We start from the raw sequence: 24,362 nt of genomic DNA, 5'->3' as shown, positions 1-24,362 counted from the left end.
TCTCTAGAATAAAGCAACATATTTATAAGACTTTATTGAAACCCATCCCAAGCTATTAAATGTAGTTTCAGTAGAAAAGTGTGTGCATATGTGTCATTTGAAATCTAGAAATCAATCCCTGTATGTGTGACCTCACTGAAACTTTGAATCTGGATCCTAGTGTGCACCAGCTAAATATTCACGACCTTTGGGAAAGTCTAGGTATCAATTTGCAGTTTAGGACCTTTTCTAATTTATATGCATATCCCTTTTTGGGGTTTTATTTTCCACGCTGTTTTTGCTTGGCTTGCATTAAATAAAATGCTTCAATGGAGTGTGGTAGTCTGGCATTTGTTTTGCCTGAGGAGTAGATTGCCCCATCTTGCATATCTGGTCAAGTAAATTGCTCTCTTGCCTGCACACTTCGATAATAGTGCTGGGCTGTAGACCTTTCTGTACAACCCCCCAGTGAGCAGAACCACGAGGGGCCAGGCCTGTGTGGTGCTAACAGTCCTCTTTATTGTAACGGATGCATTCATCTCCTGTTTACATAAATTAATAGTTAAAACTTGTTTGGTTGCTTAAGAAAACTCATTAAGCTCTCAGAGTAGCTGTATTATGAGCACTGTGGCAGTCACTCCCATTGACTTATCTCCTGCTGGTTCACTGGGAACCAGTCCATCTCAGGGTCAGGTCCCTAAGCTTCACTGCAGAATTCAATAAATAGCATTTAAAAGAAAATGCAAATAATCTCTTCAATACAAAGTGGATGCTGGGGAGCTTCCTTATGCAAAAGAAGTTGTGTTTGAAATTTTTACAAATATGATCATATTTTTTTCTGAAAGGCTAAGTTTTACTCAGGGAATAGATCATATTTTTAATCCATTTTCTAATAGTCACTGGAGAATGTTTGACATTGTAAGAGAAAGGTCAGTTTGTATAACCTGAAGTGGGAAAGAAAGGTTTAATGTGAAAAGCGTGGCCAGATTTTTTGTTCCTCTTAATTGAATGTTCTGCTTTGCCTTTTTAATTTATCATCTTCGGTATATGCTTTTTATTTTTGCTTTATCTCATGTTTGGTTGTTTTTTTTACAGATTGGAGAAAGAGAGCATTCAGCACAGCATTAGCAATGAAGCAAAGGCCCGAGCCCTTCAGGCCCAGCAAAGAGAGCAGGAGCTGACACAGAAGATGCAGCAAATGGAGGCCCAGCATGAGAAAACTGGTAGGTGGTAGGGAAAGATTAGAGCCTGGGCACTCACTCACAAGCCAGGCCCACGCCTTACTGTGAAATGACATCAGGAACACCTGTAACCTTTGGCTGGCCGAAGGGAGCAGATGCTAACTACACCGGAGATTCCGAATTACATATTAGTTAGCGTTTAAAAGAGAAAATGGAAAGTATTGCCCACTGTCTGTTGATTTCAGAGTGCTGCTCTCACATCTGTTGCACCATCTGGATTATGAGTTTATTTACCTGTGTTCAAGAAACGTAAAGCTGAGAGAGACCACAACAAAGTAGAAAAACAAAGGGCTTGTTTTTGGCTGGATTTTCAGGCACACATGTTATATAAAGAAAATAGCATCAGAAGCTCTGCGGGAAATGCTCCGAGCTTACAGTTAAAGTCTCCTGAATAGCATTGAACAGTTCCCACAGTACACACATTATAGCTACTCTAAAAGCTTAATGAGTTTGCTTCGGCATCCAAACTGGAGAAAAGCTTTAGCCATTAATCGGTTCTTAATTCACTGTCGCAGCTGGATGTAATTCACTGGCTCCAAATTGATATGTTCCTTTATTTAATCTTTGCAGCCTCAAACATTTTTAGCATTACCATGTGTGTCCCCCCCCTCGCCCCACACTCTCAATCTAGAAGAAGGATGTTTAATCCCTTGCATACTTCAGGTTCTCATAATAGGAGACTTCATTGCATTGACTTAGCTGATCAATAACTTCAGACCTTTAATCTGGAAGTAAAATGGGTTTTCCAAACAAACAAAAAAAGCCTTTTGTTATTGTGAACTACTATGCCAACAACATTAATAAAGGTTCATATTATAAACCAAAAAAGGAGTGTTTAGAGAGGAAATCTCTAACCCTTGAGCATGGAAAGGAGGAGGAGCTTCAGCTCTTACAGAACATGGTATATTCATGCATTTAATAAAATGCCATCATTACCCACCAGTCCTACAATACCTTTAGAAAAATTATGTAGCGTGTATTAATTCTAAGCAGTGTCACATAATACCTGAGGTTGCAGGTACATTTAAATCTCCTGTCTGATCTTCTGCCTTTTTTTGCAGCGTTATCACAGTACTAGAGGACCTTTCCGTGTGTGCAGGGAATGCAGACAGCTACATTATGGCTGCTGTCTACACAGCAGGAAAAGAAAAGAAGCTCTCAGAATAATTTTTCCCTACTCCAGCCAGCACATCTGCATATGACCAGTATAATTTTGCACAAGAGATGTGTAATTTACCCTCCCAGTGCATAAATTGTCCCAGTATACAAAAATTAAACAACACCAAGACTGAGTTTGGTTTTCTATATCTCTAGTAGGATTAGGAAGAGTTGAAAATGATAGTAATTTATTGTGTACATAAAGAAATCCTTGTGTATTATGACCCTACACACATACAAGAAATGTGGGTAACTGATCTCTCTGATTTTAAAAGCAGAAATCCAGAAACATAATTTTGCAATATCTTCCTTTTGAAACAATAAATTTGCTTGATTTCTAGGTCACAAGTTTTTGTGCAGCCCAGATTGAAGGGTAACTGAAAATTAATTTATAAAATGGTTTCACTGCAGCTCTCACTGGACAATAAGTCTATATCTTACCATTAAAGAGAAAAAAATACATGAATCATAGTAAATAAAGGACCCAGTAAATAAAAGAACTGCTTTTTTAGGATAGAATTAAATGAGTCTACAGTGTAAGTGTTTGTGTTGCCAGTGTATCCTCTGCACCAGTTGAGCAAGCAAAAGGCTGCTAAGGCATGGCTTGCCAATTTCATTCCTCCCAGAAATGTCAATGAACTTCCAGCTGAAAAGCAAAACCACCAGATTAAATATGTAGTCTTTATGGTGATTCTTCTCATAAAGACCCGATTCAGTGGCAACATCGCTATAATGCTTTAGGTTAGCTTGTTCTGACATTGAGCCTTTATTTGGTGAACGATGATATCATAATTCCATGTCCAAGTAGCTGAAGTTTGATAATCATACCAAAACCAGAAGGATCTAGAGGAAAGAAATTAATAATAAATAAAATTGTTTCTAAATTATATATAACTTTTTATAATTGTAAAATAAATTTCGAGTTTTATAATTTTATAATTTCTAGTAAATGAACAGGATTCATTGCTGACCTCCCAGAACAAATTCATAGCAAAATTAAAAGAAGAATGTTGTATGTTGGCAAGGAAGTTGGAACAAATGTCAGAAAAATACAGGTTAGTATATGTTTCTCATCCTGTCCCTTTTATTACTAGGACATGCTTCTTTCTTTTTATTTGTATTTTAATATTTATTATTATTAATCTTGTCCTGGGCATGACACAACATCCCAATATAATATATGCCACTTAAGAAAAAGGAATGGATTTTTATCCAGGGTAATTCTAATTTTCAGCTTTTCACATTATGTTTCTGTCTATTACTTCAAATTTCTTAGACAATTCCAAAGTAAAAATTGCTTACTGTTTTCTTCTTGATGTTCATATTCTTAATATGAAGAGTGGGAAATTGTTAACAGAGATACAATTCAAGTCTATCTGAACTTATAAGAAAAATACTAAATATTTGAAGTTCTCAAAACTGTAGTCTGTTGGTTTAATTATTTACTTAAAGCTCCATTCACAATAGTGCACACTGAATAATTATCTCTGACATAATTGTCGTCAAATTTGCTTGTTATTTAAGCTGATTCTGCTGCCGCTTGTGTGGTGCTCCTGTTAAAATCAATAGCAGGTCTAGATACAAAGCCATTAAAAACTCAGGATTAGAATAAAACCTGGAAGCTATAACTGGTTTAAATAAATACAAAAGTGTAAAGGTATCCATTTAAAAGTTCTATAGGACAGGACTATCCTGGAAAAAAGAAGATTATGAATTTTGTAGGTCTGTAGCAGTAAATCATTTGATTTTCCATTTGTAAGTGTTGAAACTTTCTGCAGGGTTCATATTCAATATAATAAACAGGACTTAACTGGTGAGTTGGCATTCTGCAACTTCTGATTTTGTGCAAAGTGAATTTGGTAGTTAAGGCTAGGATTCATCTCACATGGCTTACGTGAAGTAAAGAAAACACTCAGGAAAGATAAAATTGGTTTTCAAGATATGATTCTTCTGCTGGGCGGATTTAATCATCCTGCTGAGGTAACATAACAGGGGCAACACTCACTCGGGGAGAGAGCTCATTTATCCCAGTATCCTGTTTCTGGGAATGGTCAAAGGGGAATGATATAAGTAGATGACAGACATACATATATAAAAAAATAGATGATGCTTCCCACAGGTACTGCCTCCACTGCCCATCCTACTTTCCACTGAATATAAAGTGTTGACTAGCTGTTAAGTGGCTGAAGTTGGGGGATGAATCCCATCCAGAGTGTTTGGGGAAAAAATGAGAAACTTGAGGAAATGTAATCCATCTTCCCTTGCAAGTGTTGAGATGGGTACTTGAGGGAGAAACAAACAGCATTTTTCTCCCGAAAAATCAGGACCTCTCTGCTAAAGTAATACAAAATCTAAATAGATTCAAATCGTATTATTATTCCAGCAATAAAAATGCACACAGACTTTGTTGCTAGAGCTCACAGTCACAGACTAGTAACTGTAAAAGGATGAAGGAAAGACAGAAAACATACTGTGAAAACACATTATTCTCTGAAAATAAATACCAGAGATTGCCAAGTGTTTTTCCACCTAGCAGCATTAACTGACTATGTCAAGAACCTGAAAAAAGGAAAAGGAGCCCTCTTGGATCTCCAGAAAGTGGTATATTTTGTGCAAGAAACAGTATGGAAGAATGTATGAAAGCGGTTCTCATTCTCAGAAGTGGCCCTAAAATAGCTTGAGCTTGCCTTCTTTGGAGTGGGAGCTGCTGCAGTGAATGGAGAAATCGGTAGGGACAAAGAAAAGCATGTGGAAATGAGAACAGAAAGGTGGAACTGGAGATGGTGGAAAATGGGAAATGAAAAGATGGCTTCTAAAAAGTAGGTGATCTGGAGATCAGATGCAGAAAATGATCTGGGCAAAGTTAGAAGTGCATGATCAGTGTATCTCTTTCAGTAGCATCTCTCCGAAAGGCAATCTTCATCCTCATTGTCACTGGATGTAGGCTAAAACTACAATTCTGGGATAGAGTGGTGGAGCTTTGCCTTCTGAAAAATAGTAATCATTTCTGGAAGGTTTTATAACTTAGTTCTCGTGTACATTAATAAAAGCAGATCATGAAGCAGCAGTGTGCCCTATTTATGTGATTTTTTTTTTATCCCAGTTTTTTTTCTATGTTTTTGGCATTATCATAAACTGAATTTTGGACCTGGATGTGTATTTTCTTGCTGTACTTCTAGAATCTTTGTGCCTTCGTTTCCCTGGGGTTAAGAAATAACTGTATACTGGCAATACCATTGGTAAAACACTTAAGCTTTTTAATAACAGATGCAAGAATAAGTTTATATAAAATTTTTGTGGTTTGATAGGAAGTAAAGGGCCCATTTGTAATAAGAGGCATTTCAAACAGATCTGTGGCAACTACATATTTGCGCAATTCCAGTGGCACACCTCTGAATTGCACAGATATTTTTATATTTAATACAAGTTTTTTGAGAAACCTAAACTGAAGTTTCTTGTTTATATGTAAACTTGAACCATTTTTGTGAGCTAGCCCCTACACAGGATTAGAAAAGCTTTAGAAAGACAATGTCAGACAAATTATAAACCCCTCAAGCTGTGCAGAAAGAAGATAGTGTCTGTGAAGTTTTTTGTATGCATAGGCATGTTTAAAAATATAGTCCTTTGTTGCTTTCTCCTCCGTTGTTTTGGTCTTTTTTTTTTTTTCTCTCTGATTGTCACTGTCTGAGTTTCTAGGTTGTAGATTAATGCTTAACACTACCCACTGTGTATTTGTGATTTGCGTTTTGTAATTAAGGGGAACAATGGGAGTCCATTGGGTCTCGTTATATATAATGGTTGGTTTAATTTGTTTCACTTCTATCTTGTTAATTGTAAATTGATCATTAAGATTTGAATTCTAATCTGTCACCAGGGTTGTGAGTATTGAAGCTAGAGCAATGATCCTGGTTTTAATCACTGATGATGAGAAACAAATTTTATAATTTTAGTACATATTGCAGTTCATATATTTTAACACTGTATTTTATGGTGTTATAAATATTGTTAAATGACTTTTAGTGTAGTTTTACTGTTTGGACTATAATGTATAAATTATATTACTGGTTTGGCAACAGTAGGCATCCAACTGTGTGAGTTTAATTGAAGTAAAGAACACACACCCGGCTGAACTATTTTTCTCCATGTTTGGTTGACTGCAGTCATTGCGCTCAATACCAGGAGTGAAATGTTTGTTGAAGGTAGCCATACAAAGATGTGAAACAGTCTGTCTGAAGGATCAGTCGTTAAAATTATATGCAACAATACTGTGTCAGTAGAAGGTATTTTAGAGCATGTATTTAATTGCTGTATAAGTAAACAGTTGGTTTTAAGAGTAAGAAAAGGCAGTGCTTAAAAAGCACTGCAGTGCCAAAGGTAGTTCAGAGGAGCAAATGCAGCATTTGCTACCTTTGCGTTCAAAAATCAGCTCATCCTAAAAATATCCTAAGACTGACTTTGAATATTGGCTATTTCACATTTGCTAGTTCTTTGCCTCCAGTATTTAAATGTTTTCCAGGAACCTGGGATTTTTCTTCCAAGACTCTTCTAGCAAGAATGGTTGTTAAATTTGGTTTTAGATAGAAGTTGAGGCTTTCTTGGTAGTTGAATGGATCCAGAAGTATAGAGGGGTTCTTTTGTTGTTGTCCCTGTCCTCCCGAGTCAGCATCAATTATTTTTGATGTAGTGACAGGTAAATGAAATTTGGCAAAATCTATTACCCATCTGCTTACAACCATGTATTTTTCGTTTTCATTTTCATGTGATGATGTAGCTTTGCGCTGTGCAGTTTTGAAATAATACTGATTTCAATACAAGTCTTTTGGGTCTATCGGATCTCGGAAGCACATGGAGATACATTAACATGAATACACCACTTGTGGGGCCAGCCTGAGTCTGCAGAAGAGCAACTCCATACAGAGTTCATCTCAGATGGCTACGCTCCATAACATCTGCACCCTTCAGTTTCTTCTGAGTCCACCATGGCTTACTACTTGGTCTGTCAGACCCAGAGTAGCTCTGGTGGAGCAACATCAGCATGTCCATGCTGTCTCCTGTAGTTGTTCTGGATCCATCAGACATAACACTTGATGCGTAGATTTTTCTAGATTGACCTCTGTCCCTGGCGTTACGTCTGGGCTCTCTCTGAAGTTCAGGACTGTGTACTTGGGCACCTGCCCCGCTCTCTCTTCGTGTCCCTGCTGTGGCAGCTTGTGAGCTGTGACTCAGGAGCATTTACACAGACCTGGTCCTGCCCCCGGCTGGGTGGAATTGGTACTCCTAGTACAAATGTGCTGTCATGTTCAGTGCAGTTGGTGAGGCATATTACAATGATGGTTAGGTTTGTGGGGTTTTTTAACCCAACAATTTTTGAAGTTATTTAAATATCACATAGAATTAACTGAACTATCTTAATCTTTGGAAACTGAGGTGAATGAATGGTATATTTAGAGATGCAGACGGAATCTTTGGCAGGTGATAATGAAGGCTCTTGGCATGCAGTCTTGTATTGAGACTGGTGTTCTCTCTTTAATGCTGACACACATGAACCTTTTAACATTGACCTTAATAGACATTCTTCCCATCATGTGTGCTGTCCTCCAAAATTTCAGTGTAATGAAATACTCAGACCTGTGTGGTCGGACTCTTATGTATTTACTTGGAAGGGACATTGTGCAAATAGTGTTTTAACTGGAATGATTTTAATATTTTTGCTGAGGTCAACTGTAATTACAAAAGGAGAAGAGAATTCATGAAAGATGGTTCAAAGCATCAGACATTTAGGGCTGTATTTTAGAGATTAGAGATCATGCTACTCATGTTTTTAATTAATTCAGTACTTCTTTTGTTTCATTGATTATAATTTTCAGTAGCTTTTTTTTGTGTGTGTTAAGTTTTTTTAGTGTGGGTTTTTTGTTTTGTTTTGCTTTGGTTTTGGGGTGTTTTTTTTTGGTTTTTTGTCGGTTTGAATCCATTGATCTTTCCAGAAAGACTTTGGGCACCTTCAAATGTACTGGAGATTAAGTCCTTTTACAACTTTGAGATTTGTATCAGTTTGAAAGTTGCTTTTGCTGTTGCTGTGAATGAGACAGCCACATACAAATCCAGAAAAATGAGCAGGATCCCGTAGTTGGGAAACCCTACCAACATAATAATCTACAGTATTCCCACATGACAAATGCTGTTGTTGCATTTTGCTGGAAAAAATGGAATGCACTCCAGAGTTTAGACCATGTTACGGCATGGTTGGGCTTTGTTACATCAGGTCTCTGTTGAGCTGCTCTGCAGTGGACTTTTGCTTTTATCCACTGATTGACTTTCTTACAGTATCAAGTGCGGGCTGCATTTGTGCTGTGTAATAACACTTGGTCCAACTGGCACTGCTTTGGTAATGCTGACATTAGAGTTACTGGTATTTCTGTTAAGTGATTGGTGTGAAAATTTGACTTCAGTTACCTTGCTGTAACATCCTGCCTGCTGTTACGTACCTGTCCAGGAAACTCATGTGCATTTAAGTTTGATGTACAAATGCATCAGTGCAATTCTGATGTGTTTGTCAGATTCTGATGTATTTGGCAGTGATGTTCCTTAATAGAGCTGTAACTCCCTGTCTAAATTCAATTACATACAGTCTTCTTCCAAAGTTTCCCTTGCTAAGTTCTTTTAGATTCACAGATGATATCATGTATTGTTCTCTATTTAAACATGAAAAGACTATGTTGTCATTTCCAGATTTGACTTGTCAGTGTAACAACATGTTTTTGAGGGAGGAGTATTCCTTCCCCCCTGCACTTTGTTGTATTTTTCAGAATGTCAGTTGTTGTTGCATTCTGTAACAGCCAGGAAGGTAAAGTATCTTTCTGCTGTAACTGCAGCATATTTAAGCTTATGATTTAAAGATATATCTGAAGCTTTTTAACCTCAAGATCTGGAGTGGCAGATGCCATAAAACAAATTTGCTTGCTTTTGATTCTTACTTTCTGATGGTATAGCAGATTCTGACATGTTCTCATTAACCTTTTCCGAAGAGTTAAACTGTACAAGTGCATAATGTATATTTTATCACAATTTAATCTGAGCTCTTTTCCTGATATTAAGAAACAGCTCATGCCTGTTTCTCCATGGGCTGATGGTTAGAGATGTAGCAAGTAGCAGTCCCAGGTCATTCATGGATCTGGTGTTTCTGCTCACCCGTGAAGAATAAGAATCGCTTAGAAGTGACTGATTTTCTTAAAGGCTGTGCTGAGTTTTATGTAGCTTAGGGTGTGCCTGTATGGTTTTTCCCTTGTTTCTTAAGGTTCTATTCATTTTCCTCTTAATGCGGTGTTGGTGCTTTTTAAAATCTGTGTAAGAGTATTTTGGGCATATTAGGTTAATAAAGTTTCTAAAACAGTACCACTACGGAGTTCAACCTGAACAGTGCAGTAAATGTTAAACAAGTTGTTAGTAGCCATTTTTTAAACTAGATGTTAGCTTTTACTAATAAAGAACTTGAAATATGTTTTCAAAATGCTGGTCAAATTCTTGCTTAACAAGTATGAATTTACATTTATTGATCTTATTTAACATAAATGCATAATGCCAAATGACATGCCTGTTTAAATTAGGCTGAAATTAGCATAGCCAACCTATGACTGAATGATTGCCATTGGCATATTTACCAGATACCCTTCAGCATCGTGTTCTTTTGTCTTAAGATTATTTGAAACAGTGTTTTGTTTCTGTAAGTTCTAGTAATAGCCTGTTTATGCATTACATATACATGTATGAAATTTTATAAATGCTGAAGCCACATATTGATGGCACACTGCAGGATGAAATCTGACAACATCCATCATCACTGTGTTTTACTTTTGTAGATCTGAAGTCAACCAGCTTAGTCAGGAAAAAGAGTATCTTCATGGCAGATTGGAGAAGATGCAGAAACGGAATGATGAATTGGACCAACAATGCATCCAGCATGGGAGAATGCATGAGAGGATGAAGTCAAGGTAGGAGGTCCTGTTAATCTGTCAGTATGTGGTCTGCTGTACTGTACCCGTTGTGTAAACATAAAACCGACACTAAGTTGTTTGAAAGTAATATTCTTCCTTTATGAAAATGACCACCCCTTCCCCAAGCATTCTGTCAAGTTTTTTTATAACATCTTTTGCTTGTGCCATTTTGGATAAATAAAAGGAAAGCTTGAACAACATAGCCTTCCAAGGAATTTAAGCCTAGTACATATGTGTGTGGGCTGCTTCGGCTGTTCTCTGCTCTAACTTGGATGAATTGTCTTACCATATTAAAAGAAAAAAAAAAGGGGGGGGGGGGGGAGGAGAGAGGAGGTTATTCATATTCTAATATGAATGTAGAGTACAGATGTGGATTCCGTTATGCCATGTAATAGGTGTATTTTGGGGGTTTACCGTGTTATCTTTCTCACTAATATTTAACTTGGATAAACAGGCAAATCTTGCTGAAGACCTTAGTAACCAGGGAACTATTACCAGCTCCCAGGCAACACTAGCCTGACTTCCTCTGGAGCTGCTGGGAGCAGCTAAGGCAAAACTTACAGTGGGAAATATCCCACAATACCAACTGACCGTTCTGCCCAGACTGGTGAGACTGAGACCACCTGATTGTGCTGTGATTTGGATTAGATGTCCTTAAAGATCACTGGAGACTTTTCATTTTTGGTACCAAGAAGTTCCTTTACGCTCTCTGTTTCCACGCCACGTGCAGTGTAACAGGCACTGGGAAGAGCTGGGGAGGCAGAAGATCAAGCAGGGTGAGAAGCAACTCTGCAAACCCAGCCAGCCAAGCTACCTCGTGTCAGCAGAGAAAGGCAAAGTGCGGTTTAACTTCACTGGGACTAGATAGACCTGGCTGGGAAAAATTCTGATTGCTTTTTTTGACCACTGACCACCTGATATGTACAGAGCTTGCATGTATTGAAGCAGCCAGTCTTGTATGCTCAGGGGTTTTTTTCCAACTATTGATTTTCTAAATTTGTTGTTGTTGTTTTTGCTGCCATCTCTGCATTCTCTTGTCTGTCCCTGTTAGCTTGTTTCTTGCAAGCTCTCTGTGCATCCTTTTCAGTCATCCAGACCGCCTATTTTCCTCTTCCTTTTCAGAGTTCTGTCTGTACCTCATCCTGTTCTTCTGTAACCCAGGATTGTCATCATCTTTTATAGCTCAGAGAACAAAGAAACTCAGAATGCTACAACTGTATCCCTAATCTATGTGACCACATAATCTTCCTGTTTATTTCACCTCCGTGTTGGTTTCTTTACTTGTGGTGGATTCTTAGCATATGGGGGACATGCAGTGAGGACCCAGGGTTACTTTCAGGAGGAAAAAAAATAAATATCTATTTTTTTTTCTATTTTTTTTCCTTCCTCCCCGCCCCCTTCTTTCCTCCTAGCAGTTCTTCTGTAGAATTATTAGTATCTAGTTGAATTTAAGACTTATTTTTTAAGTTTTTAGGACAACTTTTCCACTGTCAGATCCAAATAAAGTAGATTTATTTGAATATGTTGCTCATTCTCTGCTGCAGCAGCAATGATTATACAGCAGAAAAGATTGAAAGCATTAATCCAGAACAGAAAAGTGGTTTGAAAGCAGAGTGGTCATGCTGCAGGCAGTGCCTTACCTTCTGCTGCTGTTCTAATGACAACAAGGAGAGAAAACAGGACAGTAATAGCATTTGTCTCATTTAATATTTTAGCATATTTAAATATGACAGGGATTATCAGGTATTTGAATGATGGCCAGTATACTTTGCCAGCATTTTAAAAGGGGACTCTTTTTAACATATTTTTAATCATGATCTTGCACTATATTCATTTAATATCCAGGTAATAAATGACAAGGCAGATATAATAAACTGCTTTAAAAATTCAGTGTGTTCTAATTTTAGTTTTCATGTGAAAACTGTAATAAATTTTCAGTGTCAGTTTCTTAATGCTATAAATTGGCTATGAAGTATTCAGATCTAGGGGATTAGAACTACTGCAAGAAATAAATCTCCCAGTTCCTTATAGTAGTGTTGAAGGACTTCCACCAAATAAAAATACTGATTTTTCTCTGCTGATTTTGAAATTAGAGATCCGACTATGTCATTTAGTAAAGGCAGAAGAGCAAATAATAATAATAATAATAAATGCATTTTGCCTCAGATTTTCATCCATCACTCAGATTCTAATAATCACAGCAAAATATGTTAAGGATGATTACTTCTTTACACAAAATGTTTCCCCTTTGTATGCAGCTACAAATAGCACTGGTCTTTTTGCAACACAGTCCCGCAAAGTGTTTTCATACCTAACTTTCTAGCTGTTGTTATTCTGGCTCTCCTTACAAAGTTTCTTATATCAAAATGATTTTGTTTTAACTGGGGACCTAACATTTCCATTTGAATAACAAGGAATTGTGGTATTTGTTTAAGAGGAAATCTCTGTCACTACTTCTGTTCTCCTAGGAGAATATGGCAGGCCCTGATACTTTGAGGAAAGAGCAAAATCTAATTGATCAGTCAGAATTTCTTTTGGAGCAGCAATGTTTTGGCTATTGTGACAGTTGCATTCCTGAAAGTGAACAAGATAACTCTTTCTCCGCCATTCCTATCTTTCTGTCTGAGTATGTGCTGCAAATGAATGTAGTCCAAAATGCTATATGCAGGTTTTAAGGAAAGAGATTACTTTAAATTGCAGTTATTAAAGACTATTTTGAATCAGCTTTTTCAATGTAATGCAAATATCCATCACTTTCAGTGTGTTTTTGCTCAGTGAAATATTGCACAAAAAGAAGTAATGTCCACCTGAAGTTATACAGTTGTCACATGCTGTTGGGGCATACTTGAACTGAAAGATGTATGGTTTGAAGGGCTAGGGTGACGTGTTAGAATTGCAGTGGAGCTTATAAAGAGATGTTCATTTAATTTTGTTGATCTGGCAGCACTCTGGATCTTTGCTTTAGATGTATGTTTAATTATTTTTTTATATTATTTGGTTTTAATTTTTTTTTGCAGCTGTGTACTTTTCATTTTAGACAACGATGTGTTTAGCTGAGTAGATTATCTCAGAAGTATTAATTAATGTGACATAGGGTCACTTGACGGGCCACTAGAAGTATGCTGGTCAGCATGTGTGACTTTATGGATCTGAATCTTGGAGAAAGAAATTCTTGTCTGTTATGTGGCAAAGAACACATTGGTATAAATTTTCAACCTCAAAGCAAATTTTATTATTCTTCAGATTCCCATTCTGTAGGTACATGTTCAGGGTAGAAGTTATCAACTAGCAGAAAGTACAGAATTTCTTATAAGGCAGCTATAAAGATAGAAACTACCCAAGAATAAAAAGAATATGTAGCAAAAATAAAAGGTTAAACTACCTTTCTGGTTTCTTTCCTGTGTTGCACTCCACAAAAAAATAAATAGATTCCAGAGGAGGGAAAATCCAAAATCAAATTAATTGCATAACTGCATGCATAATGTTGGTTCATCCTCTCCTTTATCTGTTTTCAAACTGAATTTGAAGGCATGTGTTTTCACCTCTGTAGTTAGACCAGTTCTGTAAATGCAGATCCACTTTCTCGCAAGCTTTATTCTCTTCCAGTTTGGGGATCAAGAAGAAAAAGACAAGAATCTGCCCAGGTCTATTATTGATGGAACATATTTATGAATACATAAAATTTTCCCAAGCTGCCATGGGTCAGGATTTCATCATGCTATTTAAGCTTTCACTGAACTTAGTTAACAGCTCTTGTAGGTACCAGGTTCAGTTATGGCTTTGCTTTTCTGCATCTGTTCTTCTGAATAAAGCAAGCATTAGATTGTAAGTCATCCACTTAGAGAATTTCTGCTGTGGACAGCCAGGGTCCAAAATGGGAAGCATTTAACTTAATATAGCGAGCTCTTTTCTGTGTACATTTCCTGTTAAATACCCAGATGATGTGTGGAAATACAGCAAATATGGAGCAGTGTCTTCAAGCAGAAGAAAATCCTAGGCAATTGCCTGCCTTTTTTCAAAACGAGACGGACATGCCTTTACTTTTTATCAAGCAGCACAGAAAAGCATATAGACAATAGCTTGTATGAGGTATGAGGCTCTTCTGGAATCTTTTTAATAAAACTTAAATTTAGAAACTTCTAAATAGGTTTTTGCAAACGTTTTTCCAAACTAAGATCAGTATATGGGATCTGGGGCTATGAGTTTTCTCTAAAACTTCAGGTTTGGTGATTAGGGTTGGTATTACTGCTATTTTTCCTGTAATGTGTGTGCGATCACTGTCCAATCTGTGTAACATTAACAATAATAATACATTTTATGTAAATGTTTATGGGGCTTTTTGTTGTAGTAGCTTTTTGGGGGTGACAATGTTACATGTATTTTAATTCTATTTTTGGTAGCTAAAGTTAAAAAGAAGAGCCTACAGGACTGGCAGTTTGGGGCAGATGTGTGTCTATTCCTCAGGCATCAGTGGTTGTAAGTTAACTATAAAAATGTTACAACCATCTGTGTAACAAGACGGCAGAGATCTGCTCTTGCCTGTTACTATAAATAAGAAGGAGATTTGTTTGACTTCATAGACATTGGATTTATAAAGACTATATGTGTCAAATTGTAACTACATGCCATGTTGCTGAGATGTGTCTGCAGCCAACTACCTGGGGTGTCTTCCCCTTCAGACATGCTAGTGTAGTGCAGCAACTGTGCAGAAATGTCTGTATAGCACAACATGTGACAAATTATATTTGTTTTCTACCTATGGGAAAATCCATGCTTCTTACGGATAAGCTTATCTGGAAAAGGAGCTAAAACGGATTCTTAAATGGACCACTCAAGGGCTTAAAGAGAAAATGGGATATTTAGTTGGACAATGATTTTAAAGGTTTTTCCCACCATTACATTTACTTGCTGTTGGTTTTACTAAGTGATAGTGTAGAGATCAGGTATGCATGAGAGAACACATATATATGAGAATTAAGACATATATATATATTGAGGATATACCAGCAGTTTCAAGTAACTGATACATAAAATCACAATAGCTCATTTGCTCTCACTGTTACGCTTCTGAATAGAGATCTTGGATTTCTTTGGCAAATCTTCAGTAGAACAATTGGTTAAAATTATTTCTTGAAAACTGGAGCAATCAGTTTGCATTTAAAATTTTTAATTTTCTGTCTAAAGTTCTTGTACATTTTTTGTGTCTGTTTTCAAGAAATAATGATGTGTGGAAGAACTTCGTTTTGATCACTGCCTAAAAGACCTTTACTGTTTTCCAGTCCAGTTTGTTCTTTGTTGAATATATTGTCTTCCTTATTTTTATTGTACTGATAGGGTAGTATTTTTTTAAGTAACAGTGAGGCAATTGTTACTATCTTTTTACTAAACTAACCATCTATTTGGAAAATGCAATTATAGAATGAAAATGCACTATGTTGTGGTTTATTTTAGTTTAATATGCATTCATTTTTATATTGAAGATAGAGATTATCGTATGTAAGTGCCCGTAACTACTTTGATATAAAAATTGCCTCAATGTTGAAAGAGCAATATGCTCCACTTTTTCCTGAGCATCGTTATTGATACCCACATACCTCTGGTGTGGTTTCGCTGTAACAGGATTGCTGTAACAATCTAGAGACAGGCTGGTTTGTGTAGCCTGCCATGCACGGAGTCGTAACAAGTTTTGTGGCCACAATGTGCAGCATTGCGGTGCAGCCAGATAAAGCTCTCAGCTCTGTCCAGAATTTGGGGTTACCAGTATTACTTAATTTTTTATTACTATTTAATAGACTCACAGTTTAGGTTGAGAAATACACACTCCGGAGAAGTACTATTAGGAACTAATCAATGGATGATGTGTAAACATCCACACATGTATATATTTGTTGCAAATCCTGACAGAGTCTTAAAGTGTATTTGGCTTTTGTTTAATGTTCAGGTGTTTGCACACAGTTCACATGCTCTGGAATAGAAACTGGATGTTCAAAATCTCCCCTTCCCTCTTCTTCTCCAGTTCATTATTTGTCTACTTACTGCGTATATGTTTGTCTGTCTTTTTTCCCCTCTCTCATTTTAAATATATGTCTCTATATATTGTATATATAAAAATGTATACTATTAATGTTGTTATGTATATAATATTCCCAGTCTAAATAGTTAGTAAGTGGCATAAGATTATACAAGCCCCCAAATACTGTTTTTAAAGATCTATTCCCCAACTACTTGAACAGTAGACACACAAAGCAAAAATTACCTTAGTTGTTAGGAAACTTGAAAATGTACTAAGAGTGAAATACAGAGTCTTCAGAAAATGAAGCAGAGTAGTATGGAAATAAGTTGCTAGCCTTCTGAAGAAGGAAATGACAAGCAGAAGGAAATGTCACATCCAATTTTCAGGTAGATGCTTAGGGAACTTAATAATGTTCTGTAAGATGTATTCTAGGTCACGGAGTACTTTTTTCCTTTACTGCAGCTATCACTAAGTGTAGGTGTATATAACATATATACATATATAGAGAGAGAGGGAGAGAGAAGGGGTTTATATTTTTTTTATTCCCCTTTGAGAATGTATTGAGCTCCTTTGTAAAAATCATTAGGCCTTGCTGCTCCAATTTGGACAACTGTTCCCAGTACCACTGATCTTCTGATTGGGATCCTTCTTATTTTTGGTTTGAATTTATTTGTGTTCGGCTTGTACCTACTTGTCTTTGAGCCAAAATTGGGGTAAGTAGTTCTTCTGTTCTGCTTTTATTTTACCTGCACTGACAATGCAGATAATTATAGACAATGATTGTGTCTAATCAGTCCTATGTCTGATTAATAAGTAAAGCTTTCCTCTTTTGTCCTTTTTTTGCAGTAAGCTCTCCAAACCCCTCAGTTTTCTGATTGTTGATCTGTTTTGAATATAGGCAATCAGAACTGTCTACAGGGTTTTGAATGAGGGCATATGAACATCTCAGATGATGGATTAATGTATTTACTGGAAATTCCTTGAGTGATGGATCCTACGATCACGTTTGCCTTTTTGACAGCTGCATAATATTGGCAGCTGATAATCCTTCTCTATCCAAGAAATGAATCCGTGACCTCTTCCTCCCAAGTAAATTCAAGTTGTTAGCAGAGCCTTTTGCTATGAACTGAGAATGTGTTAGGTCCCTGGTATAAGACTTTGCATCATAAAATTCCACCCCATATCTGCTGTTCCAGTTTTCTGAGTCATCCATTTCTTTCTGTGCAGTATCCCAGACCTTCTCTAAGTTGATGACATCTCTTAAATTTTTCAGCCCACTCCTACTTTTTGTGCTGAGTCATAATTCAAATTATTCAAAAATCTGTTTAAACTCCAAGAAATCTGCTTATAATTCTTCCTCACCTTCAATTGTTCCTCTTGGCTGTGCTCTTTATTTTAGGCGGTTACTTTTCAGTAACAGCTTAGTTAACAAGTGCTGATGCAGCATGATATTTAATGTTTGGCTGAAGTTAATGTAGGTAAGATTTATTGCATTCCCTTTATCAGAGAATCAGCTTTCAAAGAATTTAGAATTCACATGAAAGAATCTGCTTGGTCTAACTTATGTTTCAGTTTGTCATGTTTTCCGTTTACCTTCACGTCCTTATATATTCTTTTTCGTTCAGAATTTGTTGTAGGCTTTTCATGTTTGAAGTCAGGTTAATGGGCTGGTAATTGCCTGAATTACCTTCTTTTAAGGGATTAGTTAACGCTGTCTGTTCTAGTTGCATAACAATATAGTCGAGGAAGAAGGTGTAGAGGGTAAAGTAACAGCATCTGTGTTCACATTTCAGGTTAAGACAGCTGGCCACCACAATTTTATTGTTTTTTATTAAAAATTGGAGAATAACGTCTGGGAAAGTGATGCAATAAACTGGGGAATAGTCGATGCCTCAAAGAAAGGCTAGGTGGCAAGACAGCCAGGTTTTCTTGCTTCTGTGTTGACCAGCTATCAGCACTCTGACTAACACCCCCTCTGCTAAGAGTCTGGTAACTGTCCACTCCGGAGAATATCTTCTACTGCTTTGATGTACTCTGCCTTCTCCAAAACAGACACGGCGATAGTTCTTATTCATGCCATCAACTTCGGGGAGTCAAAGCCTTCAGCTCACTAATAGTAAGCTTGTGTGCTTGTCTACCAGGAATGTAAAAAGCCCTGAAATATGTGTGACATAAAACAGCACAACATAAGGTTCCAGGCTGTTCTTGTTACTTTCTGTTGTCAGCACAGTTGTTGGTTTTCAAATTTAAATGTTAATTTAGCATTAACGAAGAATTCTTGATTCTCTCCTCTAAAATGGAGGTGGATAAAGGTGATGTCTTTGACAGCTCAGCCCAGACTGTTCTTGATATGGCAAGATCTAGAAATGCTTGGCCCTCTGGAGATCGTAACACTGATGCTAAAAAAGATGTGCATCGTTGGACAACAGTGTGCCCATTTTATTTTCCCACATTTGCTACAAACATGTTAATTTTGGTTGGAGGTTGCTTCTGGTGGTGATATATGATTCTTCTTGTGTTAATCCACCGATTACCCCTTCACCACCACTGTATCTTCTTTGAAACACTTTGACTGCAGTTCCTGGTAGTGGCACCTCTGGTCCATTTAGTAGTCATAGACCAGGCTTCCTCACCACTTCCCCAGAGATACGGAATAAAAAGTGAGCAGGCTAGATCGAACTGCTTCTTTACTGGATTGTTCATAAAAATGTAGATGTTTAATGGCAAGAAATAGCACCGAAGAGCATGTCACAGTTGAAGTTATCTGCTAAATTGTATCCAGAGCTACAGAGTAAGGGCTTCTACCCAGGATAATAGCCTTTCTAATGTAGTACAAACTGTGAAGGACAACCCTCCCCGTGTTCCTCCTAGAAGTATGCACCATTTAACAATCTTTAGCAAGTCTTGATTGTTTAGTCCATCTAAAATATGAAATTGTTTAAATCCCTATTTTCTTTCTTCCATATTGTGTTGCATCTGCATTTTTAAAGTTCATTTTTCTGTACTGTGTTTCTGTGATATCCTTGTGATATGTCAGAACATTAAAATAAATAAATAAATGGTTTCAAATAGGCACTGTGCGACTAACACTATGCAGTAGTTAGCAGCAAATACCTAGTTGGGATATTTAACGGTAATTGGGATCTTCCTATTGAGCCTTAAATGTACTCACAATAATAGTAAAATCTGACAATCTGACTATTAACTCATTTGGCAAAATACTTTAAGGAGTAGCAGATTTCCTTCCAGTTTTGATCTGTGTGTACAACGGAAATTTTCAGATTAAGGTGTTTTAAAACCTTCCACTCCCCTGTAGTGGGGGCCTGAAAATGAAGACCGATGAGTAACATTTGAACAGCTTTGTAAGTGTGTCATGAAAATTGACCAGCTCTGAAGCAAAATCTGTGCACCTGCTGGCTTTCAAGGTTATTGTTACAAAGAGAAGGAGACCCAAAACTAATGACGATTTATGTTTAATATAATGAGCAAGTAGATTTTTTGCAAGGCTGTTGGAAGGCTGCTTTTTCCTGATAACTTCAGTGTTTTGATTGCTTCCGCAGGGTCCAGTCCTGCTCCTGCAGAAGTTGGTGCGATTGTAGATGCTCTCTTTCTCTCTATATAAAATTAACCTGCTTTTAAGTCTTTTGAGTGTTAAGCCCTGATGTGTCTTGTGCCAGCAGTTCCATAACTAACATTGCACTTAAAGGTGTATGTTTTTTGCCTTCATGCTTTTTGTTTTCCGTCTTTCAAACTAATTGGAAGTGCTGCTGTTTATGCATTATAAGACTGAAGACTTCGTTTTCCAGTGGTTTTGTTCTCTAAAACACAGATAGAATCTTCTTTTGCCTATTTCTTGTCTAACTTAACTATCATTTTTTTCTGGAGCTCTAGTCATATCCATTATCAGTTTCTGAGGGCACTCCAAAAAAATTGCCATCCTAAAAAATTAAATGCTAAAAAGTTTATTGTGCCTTGCAATTCTGCTTATCAGTAGTAGTCTAATAGTAACAGGCACTATACTAGTTATCTTAAATATGTTATCCCTCAACTGCTAATTGTAGGAGTTGCCATGAAATAGAGATTATGGAAGTGGCTATAAGGAAGGACAGTGTGATAAGACCTACTTAGCATCTGCATTTCTAGTGTACTCAAGACAGCATTATTTGTGCTCAGGGCTTTCAGTTTTGTTCTGAAATAAAATAGTGACGATGGAAAGTATGAAGGAAAAGAGTAAAAGATTAAGCTCTGTTTAACTTGTTTTTTGTAAACAGTAAATTCATATATGGAGGGAAAGGGGAAATTAGATACTTTTAATTTTTTTAAGTTCTTTTTAACCTCAGACAGACAACCTTTAGTTACATATATGGAAATACATCCCTGTCCCAGATACCATATCTCATTACTTGGGACTTGATCCTGAACGGTCTTTAGAATTCTGATTTGATTCAAGTTAAAGTTGCTAAATACTTCCAGGTCTCCAGTTTCAAAAGGTTGTCTCAGTAGCATGGCTGAAATTACAGTAATCTTTTCTCCGCTTATGTAGAGCGGTATAATCTTTTGGAGTGCTATACTAGCACTTCCCACACTGCTGGGGATTTAGCCTTAGTTTTAGCTATGTGACTTGCATGTAGTCAAAAACAACTTTCAGGTTTTTGGGTTGGGTTGGTTTCCCCCCCCCCGCCCCCCCCCCCCCCCCTTTGCTTGGATTACTTGATTGGCTGACCTTTTATATATATTTTTTAAAAAGTGTGTATGTGTATATATGCATATATATATATACACACACACAGTTTCAGAACTTTAGAAATGCTTGTCTGTAAAGTGACACCAAGCATGGACATTTGCCCAGAATAAATGTTTGGAAACATGTGACTTAAAAGCACTTTAACTTTCACCATCCTGAAGGCTCCTTTAACCTGCAGTGCCTTAGCACACGTGTTAGATGATGCAAATACTTTTGCTTCCCAAATCAGTTTTATGAATAAGATGCACAAACAAGCTGAGCAGAGACATACATATCCTTGGGAGGGGGCTTTCCTAGCCTGGGCAGAAATGGAATTTCTTCATTGACTTTCTGTAATGTTAACCCGTGTCAATAAAATCCACAGGAAAGATGTATAACATTTTGTCCTTTTTAAATTTCCATTTTTAATAGCAAGAAGACACTCCAGGCAGTGCATTTCTGGGGGATTATTACATTTCTCGGGTGGCTGAAGTCACTTACCCTTCAGCTTTGTGCCTCACAACACACCCGAGGCAAGCAATAATCCCCAGCAAGGCACTGTCTGTCTTATCTTATTGCTTAATTATTATACCTATTTAATGCTGCTTAGAACATTGTCAGCTGTTGAGAAAAGGTAATTATCACTAGTCAAATGAAAAACACTTTTTTGGCTGCCTTACGGATACACATTTTACTGGTACCTTGATACATAATGAAGCCTGATAGCAAAACTTTTGCTTGTCTCTTCTTCAAGCCACAGCTGTTTCCCTGCTAAATTCATCCCATCTGTCTCCCCTTCCGTAAGGCTGTAGGCAGTATAGCATAAGTACAGAAGCAGTTCAGTGCTATTTTGGATAAACATAGCTGAAATTTGAATCTTTGCCATTTGCAATGCACACATTTTGTTTTACTGCTGTAAAGAGAGCTGTCAAAATAAAAACTACATGGATAATTTACTGAAATACAGTCAAATAAAGGGATGATCAAAGGGGAAAAATGAAGATATGATACAGGGTCACTCTTACTTTCATGCTGTATTCTGAACAATGTAATTGTTGACCCCTTGACATTGCTGGGTTCAGAGAAGCTGGTGGTGAATAACAAAAGTAGAAGGCACTGAATTAGAGTAAAGCATGAAGAAGTCTAGACTTCATGCCAAAAAGGTTAATTGCAGCAGGCAATTATTTCTGAGAGTGCCCTGTGAGATATCTGACCAAGGTATAATTCTTTGCTCATTTTATAAGGAACATATAATTGTGTAAGACAGTACAGCTTGGAAATTAAAACCAACATTTCTATATGTGACACTTTGCATCTGAAAATGAAAGGACACCATAATGATCGCTGTGGGGCAACAGTTACGTACACCCTCCTTTACTCTTTGCAGTTTTAGTTGACATGGAAAAATGTATGTTAAAGCTGGATACAGTCATCTGCATTGAGTTTGTTATTCTAAGTTGGATTCATGTTTAGTTACCCAAGGCTCGTGTTTGAAATTCTAGACTTTCTGGTACAAAGGATCCAAATCCCAGTAAGGTCTGATTGATAATTCATCTTTGACTTGATTAAACTGAGTACTGTGCAATATACAACGTTTGGGAGTCTTTCGGACAAAACCCTATTTGAAAAAATCCTTTATTCTGCTGAAGCATTATAAATCCTATGACACCTCTAGTAAGGGAAGGGCTTTGACCACTACATCTTGGATACGTGGGGTTTTTCACTGTGTTACTGTGTTCTGTGTGGCCCATCTCAAATACTATTTCATCAGCACCCTTGTCTGTATGGCTGGTAGATGCTTACAAGTTTTTTGCAGGAGAACCTTGGAAGCTGTTTGTAGGTTAACCCTGATGTGTATTTGGGATACTTCTGTGTTCTGTGGAAGTTAATTCTTGGTGCTTCCAAATTCATATTGTGTTGGGTAAAGGTGAACAAAGCCATGTTTGTCCTAACCTAGAAGATGCTCTCATTGACAAAGAAATAGATGAAGTTAATGTTAGTGGACAATGAAACAATCTCAATAGAAAATTAATCTAAATATTACAAGCAGAAAGTTCCTTTAGGAAAAAGCACTTTGTGGAGTTCACTACTACCAAAATACTGATTTCAGTGTTATGTTTTGAGGTAGAGAAGGGGAAAAAAGGATGTTAGAGTCATTAATTTCTTCAGTATTTGCAGGATTGTTTTCAAGCTGTATCAAAAGAAACAAAGCCTTTTGAAATACTACTAAGAAAGGTACTGCTACATGAAAAGCTTACACAGTGATTTTCATGTAGATATATGAAAAATCAATACTCTGGCAAGAACCAAGACAGCATTACTCCTTCACATTTACAGGAATGTTAGAATTTCTCTCTCTTTGTAGATACTAAATTGAAATATATTCAAAGGTGGTGAAATATTATTTTTAGTTTTGTTCAGTCATATGAATATAAATAAGGATGTTATAATCTGGGAGATGGAATGTTGGTATTTAGTTCTCCTGTAACTAATACAGGAGCTGGTAGCACAGCTACTGCACCAGAACTGGTATCTTTATTTTCAGTTCAAAGGAAGAAAGACTCCACCAGTTTTAAAGGAAGCCCAATTCTTTAAGGACTCTGCCATATGTAAAGGTGTCTCCCCTCTGCCTCCCTTCAGGCTTGGCTGAAATAGTTGTATAGACTTCTCTGAACACTTAACTAGGTCGCAAAAGTACTGCAGTAAACATCTAGATACTGGGACCATCCTGGAACAATTGCTTTTATGGGAAATAGTTTGTGATATTCTTGAAAGTCTTACTGATGTCTGAGCTTACCTTTTACAAATCGTGCCTATGGCTTGGTCATCCCGTTTTGTATACGAGTGTGTAAATCCCTTGCAGTAAAAGGAGAATGTTTAACATCTGATGGAACATGTACGTGTACCAACTTAATGTTTCATGAAACTTAATAAGCTCCCCTAAAAAAAAAAAAAAAAAGATTTATTTTTGTGCTGCGTTACATATTGGAAATGGTTAGCTTCTGTTAGAAACATTTAGGTAGCTGCTCTAAGTTCACATCAGAGGTCTGTACCTTCATGCGTAACAGATTTGACAGATCCACTGCATTTTTTCCAGACATGACTCCAAAGCTGCAAATATCTCAAGAAACTTAAGTTTTACAAAGGCTTTTACCCTTTTACAAGGTTAGTGAAATGAGAATTAGGGATGGAGGAGGGGACAGGATCAAGAGCAAAACAAGTTTAGTGGTTTTCTTTCCCATGTGCAAGTATTAAGA

The 24,362-nt window shown here is 37.0% G+C and overlaps 1 protein-coding gene across 4 annotated transcripts in view; it reads left to right on the top strand.

Moving 5' to 3' along the window:
- SDCCAG8 (SHH signaling and ciliogenesis regulator SDCCAG8) overlaps positions 1-24,362 on the top strand; it is a 116,347-nt gene that overhangs the window by 63,756 nt on the left and 28,229 nt on the right. For 3 of the 4 annotated variants that reach the window (XM_055810978.1, XM_055810977.1, XM_055810981.1), the window contains 3 exons: positions 1,075-1,202; positions 3,325-3,433; positions 10,235-10,366. In XM_055810978.1, coding sequence (XP_055666953.1) covers positions 1,075-1,202; positions 3,325-3,433; positions 10,235-10,366 — 369 coding nt within the window. The remainder of the gene's footprint in view (positions 1-1,074; positions 1,203-3,324; positions 3,434-10,234; positions 10,367-24,362) is intronic. The other variant, XM_055810979.1, reaches the window with a different exon arrangement.

This window comes from Falco peregrinus, chromosome 7 (assembly GCF_023634155.1).
Source record: "Falco peregrinus isolate bFalPer1 chromosome 7, bFalPer1.pri, whole genome shotgun sequence".
Classification (NCBI taxonomy): Eukaryota; Metazoa; Chordata; class Aves; order Falconiformes; family Falconidae; genus Falco; species Falco peregrinus.
Note: the sequence above shows the minus strand (reverse complement) of the source record. Positions and strands in the feature narration are given on the sequence as shown.